We start from the raw sequence: 11741 nt of genomic DNA, 5'->3' as shown, positions 1-11741 counted from the left end.
GTGGATGTGGGATTCGATGTGGGTGTGAGGTGTGGATGTGGAAGTGATGGCTGGATGTGGGTGTGAGTGCTGGATGTGGATGTGACTGCTGGATGTGGGTGTGAGTGCTGGATGTGGGTGTGAGTGCTGGATGTTGGTGTTAGTGTTGGGTGTTGATGTGAGGAGTGGACGTGGATTTGAGTGTTGGATGTGGGTGTTCGGGTTGCATGTGGATGTAAGTGGTTGGTGAGGGTTGGATATGGATGTGAGGGTTGGTATGGATGTGAGGGTTGGATGTGGATGTGAGGGTTGGATGTGGATGTGAGTGCTGAATGTGGGTTTGAGGGTTGGATGTGGTTGTGGTGTTGGATGTGAGGGTTGGATGTCGTTGTGGGGTTTGATATGGATGTGAGGGTTGGATGTGGTTGTCGGGTTGGATGTGAAGGTTGGATGTCGTTGTGGGGTTTGATATGGATGTGAGGGTTGGATGTGGATGTGATGGTTGGATGTGGATGTGAGTGCTGAATGTGGGTTTGAGGGTAGGATGTGGTTGTGGGGTTGGATGTGAGGGTTGGATGTGAGGAGTGGATGTGGTTGAGATGGTTGGATGTGGCTGTGTGGGTTGGATGTGGATGTGAGGTTTGGATGTGGGTGTGAGGGTTGGATGTGGATGTGATGGTTGGATGTGGGTGTGATGGTTGGATGTGGGTGTACGGGTTGGTTGTGGATGTGAGTGCTGAATGTGGGTGTGATATTCGATGTGGGTGTGAGGGGTGAATGTGGAAGTGATGGCTGGATGTGGGTGTGAGTGCTGGATGTGGGTGTGAGTGCTGGATGTAGGTGTGAGTGCTGGATGTGGGTGTTAGTGTTGGATGTGGATGTGAGGAGTGGACGTGGATGTAGTGTTGGATGTGGTTGTTCGGGTTGCATGCTGATGTAAGTGGTTGGTGAGGGTTGGATGTGGTTGTGGGGTTGGATGTGGATGTGAGGGTTGGATGTGGATGTTATGGTTGGATGTGGGTGTGCGGGTTGAATGTGGATGTGAGTGATGAATGTGGGTTTGAGGGTTGGATGTGGACGTGTTGGTTGGATGTGGGTGTGCGGGTTGGTTGTGGATGTGAGTGCTGAATGTGGATGTGGGATTCGATGTAGTTGTGAGGTGTGGATGTGGAAGTGATGGCTGGATGTGGGTGTGAGTGCTGGATGTGGATGTGACTGCTGGATGTGGGTTTGAGGGCTGGATGTGGGTGTGAGTGCTGGATGTTGGTGTTAGTGTTGGGTGTGGATGTGAGGAGTGGACGTGGATGTGAGTGTTGGATGTTGGTGTTCGGGTTGCATGTGGATGTAAGTGGTTGGTGAGGGTTGGATGTGGATGTGAGGGTTGGATATGGATGTGAGGGTTAGATGTGGGTGTGTTGGTTGGATGTTGGTGTGCGGGTTGGTTGTGGATGTGAGTGCTGAATGTGGATATGGGATTCGATGTTAATGTGAGGTGTGGATGTGGAAGTGATGGCTGGATATGTGAGTGCTGAATGTGGATGTGACTGCTGGATGTGGGTGTGAGTGCTGGATGTGGGTGTGAGTGCTGGATGTTGGTGTTAGTGTTGGGTGTGGATGTGAGGAGTGGACATGGATGTGAGTGTTGGATGTGGGTGTTCGGGTTGCATGTGGATGTAAGTGGTTGGTGAGGGTTGGATGTGGATGTGAGGGCTGAATATGGACGTGAGGGTTGGATGTGGATGTGAGGGTTGGATGTGGATGTGAGTGCTGAATGTGGGTTTGAGGGTTGGATGTGGTTGTGGGGTTGGATGTGAGGGTTGGAGTGTGGTTGTGGGGTTTGATATGGATGTGATGGTTGGATGTGGATGTGAGGGTTGGATGTGGATGTGAGTGCTGAATGTGGGTTTTTGGGTTGGATGTGATTGTGGGGTTGGATGTGAGGGTTGGATGTGGATGTGAGGTGTGGATGTGGTTGAGATGGTTGGATGTGGATGTGTTGGTTGGATGTGGGTGTGATGGTTGGATGTTGGTGTACGGGTTGGTTGTGGATGTGAGTGCTGAATGTGGGTGTGGTATTCGATGTGGGTGTGAGGGGTGGATGTGGAAGTGATGGCTTGATGTGGGTGTGAGTGCTGGATGTGGATGTGACTGTTGGATGTGGGTGTGAGTGCTGTTTGTGGATGTGGGTGCTAGATGTGGGTGTGAGTGCTGGATGTAGGTGTGAGTGCTGGATGTGGGTGTTAGTGTTGGATGTGGATGTGAGGAGTGGACGTGGATGTGAGTGTTGGAAGTGGTTGTTCGGGTTGCATGCTGATGTAAGTGGTTGGTGAGGGTTGGATGTGGTTGTGGGGTTGGATGTGGATGTGAGGGTTGGATGTGGATGTTATGGTTGGATGTGGGTGTGAGGGTTGGATGTGGATGTGAGTGATGAATGTGGGTTTGAGGGTTGGATGTGAGGGTTGGATGTGGATGTGAGGGTTGGATGTGGATGTGATGGTTGGATGTGGGTGTGCGGGTTGGATGTGGATCTGAGTGCTGAATGTGGGTTTGAGGGTTGGATGTGGGTGTGATGGTTGGATGTGGGTGTGCGGGTTGGATGTGGATGTGATTGCTGAATGTGGGTTTGAGGGTTGGATGTGGGTGTGGGTTTGGATGTGGTTGTGAGGGTTGGATGTTGATGTGAGGGTTGGATGTGGGTGTGTTGGTTGAATGTTGGTCTGAGAGTTGGATGTGGTTGTCTGTTAACTTACATCTTATACCCACAGCCACCAATAGACATACGTATCTGTATGAGGATCTGTATCAGTGATCAGATTCATTTAGCACTATCATTTCAGTATCACCAATATCTCAGCGACAGAGTGACATGATTCATCAACATAAAAGACTTGTGAAGCAAAAGACTAAATATCACCGCTTGGATATAGGACATGCTAGAGAGATAAAGATAAACGACAGCTCGAATATATGTGTACAGACGCTATACAGGTGGAAGAGTGCTTAGCCTGGCGCGCCCCATCAGACACACACACACACGCTCTCACACGCACGCACGCACGCACACACAGACACACACACACACACACACAGAAACATAAACAAACACACACACACACACACACACACACACACACACACACACACACACACACACACACACACACACACACACACACACACATATATAAGCACTCACAGGCTTCAGCAACACATGTCGTAAAAGGCGACTATGCTTATCGTAAGAGGCGACTAACGGGATCGGGTGCTCAGGCTCGCTATATTGGTTGATGCATATCATTGTATTCCAATTACGTGGATCGGTGCTCATGATGCCAATCACTAGACTGTCTGGTCCAGAGTCGATTATTTACAGACCGTTGTCACATAGCTGGAATATTGCTGAGTGCGGCGTTAAACAACAAACAAACACACAAACACAGTTCACACATTGAAAACATTTTTGGTCTGGCATATAAGCAATTGGTGAGTGCGTGCTCTGTGTGAACTCGAACTGCTGTTAATCTTAAAATCTCACGAAATTATTGTGTCACCCAAACGTCCAAAGAGAGTCACGAAAGTGCTTTGTTTTCCCACCCCAAATTATCCTCCTGCTCATGGTGACTTTTCCATCACTCACTCACTCACTCAACTGCAAATGCACGTGCGGGTGAGGGTATAAAACGATTGCAACGGAAAGTCAGACATCCACAGTGATAAAAAAAACTCAAAAGAAATGCCACGAATCACAGTCGAACAACGTGAACTAGCCTCGGGTATGGTACAGATGGGAGCCACTCACGCACATATTGCACGACGAACCTTCGGTTGCTCCCGTGTTGCCGTTACTAACTTAATGCAACGTTACAGACAGACAGGGCGGACCGCTGACAGGCCAAGAACAGGCAGACCGAAATCGCTTCCTGACAGTCGACAGACAGTGGCCAGGAGACTCAGGGCTCATGGAATCAGGGCTTTTAGACCATACAGAGGACAGCTATTGACAGCGCAACATCGTCGTCTGCGATTGAGATTGGCCCGGACTGTACGACGTTGGCAACGACGTGACTGGCAGAGGGTTGTCTTCACTGACGAAAGTCGATTCTGTATATTTATGGCTGAGGGAAGACAACGTGTTTACCGCCGAAGAGGTGAACTAAAGGCGGCGTGTTGCGTTCAGGAGGTCGTACCATATGGTGGAGGGAGTGTCATGGTGTGGGGAGGGATCTGTGGGCAGGAGAGGACACCGCTGGTCATCGTTGACGGAAGCTTGACAGCTCAGCGTTACATGGATGACATTCTTCGTCCAGTTGTCCTACCATTTCTCCAGCAGCAGCCACGTGGTGTCATTTATCAGCATGACAACGCTAGAGCCCATACAGCCAGAATTGTCTTCCTCGCAGCCAACAACGTCAACATCCTGCCGTGGCCTGCACGCTCACCCGACATGTCCCCCATAGAACACCTCTGGGACTTGATGGATCGTCGTGTTCGACAACGACCACACTCTCCAGACAACCGGCAAGAACTGATCTTGGCCCTCAAAGAAGAATGACGTCAAATCGAAGACGACTGACTTTTTCTGTGCGTCGAAGAGTTTTTGCGTGTATTGAGGCATTTGGTGGTCACACACGCTACTAATGACTTGTTATTGAACGTGAGCGATTGTTTATGTACTCTGCCTATTGTCCATGATTCTGAAAGCTCGAGTTTTGTACCACACCATACTTTGGGGGGGCTCTGATGTCATTCTCGGTCGCGGTATGATTGTCATTTTCAGTGTTGGTTATGTTGATATATTGATCTTCTCAATACACTTTACTTCATGCATGTATGTTTTGTTGTTTTTGAGCAAGAGTGATTTCAAACTCTGGTAAAGTTTCTTTTGGACGTCAGTTTATATTTATAATAATAAAATACACATTTCCTTGTTAAATAACAACAAAATTTAAAATGATACTTTTTGGAAAGTACTGATAATAACGTTAAGTAACGATGTTCTACATTTGTGTGTGTGTGTGTGTGTGTGTGTGTGTGTGTGTGAGAGAGAGAGAGAGAGAGAGAGAGAGTTGGGTTTAACGCCGCTTTTAACATTATTCCAGTTATATCACGGGTGTCAGCTTAATGTGGGAAGAACCCCCGAAGTTATACAGGACTCAGATGTCAAAAGCAGAGTCGACTGAACGATTCCGACTATATCATGAGTATGTGTTTATGAATCACTATCAAACAGTGATGATACCAGGTGAAAAAGATGAGTGTATCCTGCCCCACTTGTGGCACCCGTCACAAACACATCCAAGGGCAAGACAATTGTTCACCTAAAAAACTCCGGAACACATGGTACAAGTCAAAATAGGGAATTGCATTGGACATCATTGTCAGTGATGCTTCAAATTTGGAAATATCTTCCACATGTCTTCCACACAACCTTTTGAAAGCTTTACTGAGACCTTGAATGTTGTAACCTTGATCAAGAAACTTCTGAGCAAGAATCGCGCGACTCTCTGAAATCTTGTCAGAAAGAACATGCTTGATTGTATCGTAAAAGCTGTGAAATGTAAACACCAAAGGCTGGAGCTGCTGGAATATTGCTGGACATGAAAGGAAAGGACTATTGGAAAGTTGAAGTCATCCGTCTTGCCATATAGTCTTGTGGAGAGTGTTTTGTCAGCTACAGCTTTTGCCATATATATTTTTAAATTAGACTGGGGCGGTCGGGTAGCCTAGTGGTTAAAGCGTTCGCTCGTCACGCCGAAGACCTGGGTTCGATTCCCGACATGGGCACAATGGGTGAAGCCCATTACTGGTGACCCCCGCCGTGATATTGCTGGAATATTGCTAAAAGCAGCAAAAACCATAGTCACTCACTTTAAATTAAACTTAGAGCCAAACGATTTTTTTTATTAAAAGAAACATTTCAACAATGTAATTTTTCTGGCAGACAATTTCTTTTTTCCCCCAATAATATGGAGCATAGTATTTTCAAAAATATTTGTGGATAATATATTTTCTTCGATGAAATCGATAATATTCATTTCTTCATTGTGTATGATCTGTTCATTGTAGAGAAAATGTGTGTTTAATTGTCACAGTAATACTATATAATTATGTGTTGACGTGTTTCATGACATGCAAATGAATAACTTCACATATTGACTGAAACGTAACATATTGACTGAAACGTCTTATCCAGCAGTTTCGGCGTTGTGCCGCTTATGTCAGTAGGGTATCAACTCAAATGAAGTTTCACAGCGTAGAGTAGGTCGATGGATTTCTGCGCTTGTCAAAAGGAATTGACGCCAGTTATATACTGCAGGGTATACACTTGTAATTTGATTTCAGCAAAATAATTACAAACGTTATCAAAACATTACCAGGATGAAACGCTCGCTGACGTGGTTGATACATGTCATCGATTCCAATTGCGTGGATCGATGCTCATGATATAAATCACTGGACTGTCTGGTCCAGACTCGATTATTTACAGACCGCCGTCATATAGCTGGAATATTGCTGAGTGCGGCGTTAGACAACAAACCAACCAACCAACCAGGATGAAACAGTCGACGAAACACTGCGAACGTAAGGTCCAAAACAACAATGATTACTGTATCAAATACATCAGCATCGAATAACCATTACTTGTATGTTTCATTTTCGCGTCAATCATTCATGGGTGTATACTATCTTTTGCCCGGTAGTTTATATCAGTACATCAATCGTCCTGAAAGAATGAAAACCATTTCACCGAAGTGGTAAACGTCTGAGACCTGCATCACTTCGGGCTTTCCTCCCACATTAAGCTGACACGCCGCGATATAACTGGAATTCTGTTAAAAGCGGCATAAAACCAAACTCACACATGTAATCAAAAAATGATCACTTTACCATTTGTTTCTCAGAATTATTCATATTTATTATGTTTGTTTGTTTGTTGTTTAACGCCACACTCAGCAATATTCCAGCTATGTGACGGCGGTCTGTAAATAATCGAGTCTGGACCAGACAATCCAGTGATTTATACATGGGCATCGGTCCACGCAATTGGGATACGATGACATGCATCAACCAAGTCAACGTGCATGACCACCCGATCCCGTAGGTCGCCTCTTACGACAAGCATTGTCGCCTCTTACGACAACCATAGTCCAATTTTAAGGCAAGCATGGGTTGCTGAAGACCTATTCTACCCCGGATCTTCACGTGGCTTATTTATTATGAGTAAATATTTCAAACAGACATATTCATTGTGACAAGACACGGCGGGGATTCTGTGTTAAATTTTGTCCAAAGCAACATATGCTTTTCGTAAGAGGCGACCAACTGAATCGAAAGGTTGGGCTCATTGACTTGGTTGAATGCGTGTCAATGTGCCCTGTTGGCGTGGATAGTTGCTCATAATATCACTCACATGATTGTCTAGTCCATGTTCGATTAAAAACAACAAACAAAGTATAATAAGGTTACCGAGGAATGTAATCCAGAAGATGATGACGAATCCATTTGGCAATAGTAACCTAAGCTTTTAAATTTCGTTCCCTGCCTTGATTTGAATATTGTGGGTTCGAGCCCCAGATTCAACCAACCCGATATCCTTTCTATGTAGCAAGGTATTAATCTTTCAGCTTGCTTTGTCAGTTTAACACCGACTCACTCTCTGTTTTGAGGATTGTTTTTTTAACGTCACACTCAGTCCGAGTCCCCGAACTTTTCTCAGTCTATACCTATACTATCTCTGAATCCCAACCGGCAGTGACAGGATCAGGGACAGGTAATCATCACACATATAACCTTTGCAGTCATAACGTTTTATTGTAGACTTTGGGTCAGTCAATTTACAGCAGGACGCCACCAAAGTATGATCCGTCATTTTCAGTTAGTTTGTGTTTATCCGTTATCTCTACCCACACCTCGTCGCCAGTCGTCAAATGTTTGACAACCTGAGCATCGGCAGTGGCGTCGTCAATATTTGAGTCTGTTGACACCAATCCAGCGGCCAGGATAAGCCCCTTCGACATGATCCAAACCTTCATTTGAGAGTTTGAATCATACATTTCTATCTGAGTCCAGAACAAGTAGGTCCCTGACTCTGGTACTGTGAACTTCCCTGATTTGGAGCTATAGCCTGAACCAGAGTTGTAGAGGATGGTGCCGAATGTCAGAGGAGTGTAGGTTGTTTGATCAGGGACAGGCTTGCTTACGTGGAATGCCACATCTCTGGTTTTGGATTCTGCATTTAAAATTAAGTGAATGATAAAGACTGTGAAATATGAAGAAATAGCCTAACAAGAGTGTCACAAAAACTGTTTTCATGACACTCCGTCCACACACATCGTCACCACCACCAGCACCCTAGCCCGACCCTGATGTAGAATATTCTCCTGCATCCTAATTTCATTTCCTATTCCATGAATATAATATTATAAGTTATGATACTGAAAATTACAATACAAATGGTTTACAATTGCTAGATAACACAGTAATTGATATTGTGAACATTAATCAACACCGTCGGGTTGACACACAATCAACTAAAGCCCTGAGTCTGACCAGCCAATCCATTGGGTTGCCTCTTAGGTTCAATACAATTTGCTGAGGACCTATTCAGGTCTGAATGACTTTGGAACAGGTAATCACACACACCTTTGCAGTCATAATGCTTTAATGTAGACTTGTGCTTAGTGAACTGACAGCAGGACGCCACCAAAGTATGATGCGGCATTTTCAACTAGTCTGTGTTTCACCGTTATCTCCACCCACACCTTCTCGCCCCTTTTCAGGCGTACGACAGCCTTAGCAGAAGCAGCAGCGTCATCGATAGTCGAGTCTGTTGACACCCAACCGGAGGCCAGAATCTTTCCTTTTCCTTCCTTCTTGATCCAAACATTCATGTAAGCGTCTGACTCATTGATTTCTATCTGAGTCCAGAACATGTAGGTCCCTGACACTGGTACTGTGAACACTCCTGATTTGGAGCTATAGCCTGAACCAGAGTTGTAGAGGATGGTGCCGAATGTCAGAGGAGTGTAGGTTGTTTGGTCAGGGGAAGGTTTGCTTACGTGGAATGCCACATCTCTGATTCTGGATGCTGCATTAAAAGTTAAGTGAATGAAAGAGTCTGATAACAATTCTATACTATCAAATCTAATGTAAATAGCATGACACCCCCTCCACACAAACCACCTCCACCACCACCACCACCAGCATTCTATCCTGTGATAACAACATCACTTATGATGCAAATTATATTACCAATTTTTTTGGTATGCTAACATTGATTATGATGGCTATGTTATGTACTGGATAACAATAAGATTCAAGAAATGCCGAATTTCCATAAGTGAAACGTGTTGATTGTCTGAGTATATATATGAAACACATTTCAGCATTTCAGGGCCCTAATGTCAAAATATTCTCTATGGATTATATTCTTTTCATGTTATATGCGGCACAATACTTTACTTAGTTAAGTCTTGAAAAGAAGTAGTCGTTATTCGATTGTTGGTGATAGGTTAATGTTCTCGTGCTCGTAAGGAAACTTGGCCACACTTGTGTCTTAAAATATTAAATGATTAAGCTTCCTTTTATGTGATTCAAGTGAAAACGATAACTCACCAACATTTTTGGACAACTTTGAAACCTGTTCTTTAGCCGAGTGCAGATCATTTTTAGTTGACTGTAGATCTTTCTGCAACTGCCTGGTGGTCGATTGAAGACTTGCCACACTCTGTTTCAGTGAGGAGACGTCATTTAGCAAACTTGACGTATCTGTACCTGGCATAATAAGTCCAGAAAGAGACCAAGGTTGCAAAAGACATACAAATAAAGCTCCCAAAGACATGGTGCCTCGACGTGGATATAATAATCTAGGTGTCGTCCTGCTCTTTTGCTCTCTGCGCATATATGTACCTTCAGGATTGTTTGTTGTATGGGGTGCGCCTATTGTAAGGTTATCAATGTCAAAGTGTTGTCCTGGTGACACTCCTGTCTGATTATGCTGTACTTCAACTTCACTAAAATGTCACATGATAACACAGTTCGTGTTTTCTGAAAGAAAGTGAATTGTGAGTCTTAAGAATCAAGTATCAGTCCTTTTAGTATTTCTTCACTGGTTCGAAGAAACTGGAAACAACGTTTTGATGTGCGTGTGAGGATTGGATGTGGTTCTGTGAATTGGTTGTGGATGTGAGGGTTGCATGTTGATGTAAAAGTTGGATGTGAATGTGAGTGGTGGGTGTGCGTGCTGGATGTGGGTGTGAGTGCTGGGTGTGGGTGTGAGCGCTGGATGTTGGTGTGTGGGTTGGATGTAATGTGAGGGTTGGATGTGGGTGTGAGAATTTAGATGTGGGTGTGAGGGTTGGATGTGAATGTGAGTGCTGGGTGTGGATGTGAGCGTTGGATGTGGTTGTGAGGATTTAGATGTGGGTGTGAGGGTTGGATGTGGATGTGTGTGCTGGGTGTGGGTGTGAGTGCTGGTCGTGAGGGGTGGATGGGGGTTCGAGGGTTGGATGTGGGTCTGTGGGTTGGATGTGGGTGTGACGGTTGGATGTGGGTGTGAGGGTTGGATGTGGATATGAGTGCTGGATGTGGGTTTGAGTGCGGGATGTGGGTGTGCGGTTTGGATGTGGATTTCAGGGTTGGATGTCGGCGTAAGGGTTGGGTGTGGATGTGAGTGCTGGGTGTGGGTGTGAGGGTTGGATGTGGGTGTGACGGTTGGTTGTGGATGTGATGGGTGGATGTGGGTGTGATGGTTTAGATGTTGGTGTGAGGGTTGGATGTGGATGTGAGTGCTGGGTGTGGGTGTGAGTGCTGGGTCTGGTCGTGAGAATTGGATGGAGTTCGAGGGTTGGAAGTTGACGTGTGGGTTGGATGTGGATGTGAGTGCTGGGTGTGGGTGTGAGCGTTGGATGTGGATATGAGGGTTGGATGTGGGTGTGAGGATTTAGATGTGAGTGTGAGGGTTGGTTGTGGATGTGGGGGTTGGTTGTGGATGTGATGGGTGGATGTGGGTGTGAGGATTTAGATGTGGGTGTGAGGGTTGGATATGGGAGTGAGGGTTGGTTGTGGATGGGATAATTGGATGTGGGTCTGAGGGTTTAGATGTGGGTGTGGGGGTTGGATGTGGGTGTGAGGGTTTAAATGTGGGTGTGAGGGTTGGATATGGATGTGAGTGCTGGGTGTGGATGTGAGTGCTGGGTCTGGTCGTCAGGGTTGGATGGAGTTCGAGGGTTGGATGTGGATGTGTGGGTTGGATGTGGATGCGTGGGCTGGATGTGGGTGTGAGGGTTGGATTTGGATGTGAGGGGTTGATATGAATATGAGGGTTGGATGTGGGTGTGATGGTGGATCTGAGTGTGAGGGGTGGATGTGGGTTTGAGGGTTTGATGTACACTACTGCCTAAAAGTTCATTCCCCTAACACGCGTTGAGAACGCGTGTAACACGCATGTGACACGGGTGCTCAACGGGTTGCACACGCGATTCACACCCGTTGCACACCCGTGTCCAACGGGTGTGAATCGCGTGTGCAACCCGTTGCACACGCGTGTGCCACGCGTGTAACACGGGACCGGGTTCCAGTTGAAGTTGACAAATTTATCAAATGAATAGTGAAATAAAACAAAACAGTGAGATGTGAAATTTGAGTTAATGAGCGGCCATTGAGCTGTGTTCACCAGACCGTAAATACAAGGTCGGCCCATCTTAATTAGTGTTCGGTTGCTAGACTTTTATGGCATGAACCATTCCACTAGGGTCCAGTCT

General features: G+C 45.8%; 2 protein-coding genes across 2 annotated transcripts; both read right to left on the bottom strand.

The window, feature by feature from the left end:
* Window positions 1-7771: 7771 nt before the first annotated feature.
* On the bottom strand, window positions 7772-8757 carry LOC125371579 (C1q-related factor-like). Its single transcript, XM_046509300.2, has 2 exons — window positions 8623-8757; window positions 7772-8209 (listed from the first exon to the last, which is right to left on the bottom strand). Exons 1-2 carry the CDS (start codon window positions 8699-8701, stop codon window positions 7815-7817), a joined length of 474 nt encoding a protein of 157 aa, XP_046365256.1. The 5' UTR covers window positions 8702-8757; the 3' UTR covers window positions 7772-7814.
* On the bottom strand, window positions 8624-9998 carry LOC124141325. Its single transcript, XM_046509297.2, has 2 exons — window positions 9595-9998; window positions 8624-9067 (listed from the first exon to the last, which is right to left on the bottom strand). Exons 1-2 carry the CDS (start codon window positions 9878-9880, stop codon window positions 8658-8660), a joined length of 696 nt encoding a protein of 231 aa, XP_046365253.2. The 5' UTR covers window positions 9881-9998; the 3' UTR covers window positions 8624-8657.
* Window positions 9999-11741: the final 1743 nt, after the last annotated feature.

Source organism: Haliotis rufescens, unplaced genomic scaffold, assembly GCF_023055435.1.
Source record: "Haliotis rufescens isolate VD_foot unplaced genomic scaffold, xgHalRufe1.0.p SCAF_25, whole genome shotgun sequence".
NCBI classification, from domain to species: domain Eukaryota; kingdom Metazoa; phylum Mollusca; class Gastropoda; order Lepetellida; family Haliotidae; genus Haliotis; species Haliotis rufescens.
The sequence above is the reverse complement of the archived record's forward strand: the minus strand, read 5'-3'. Positions and strand labels throughout refer to the sequence as shown.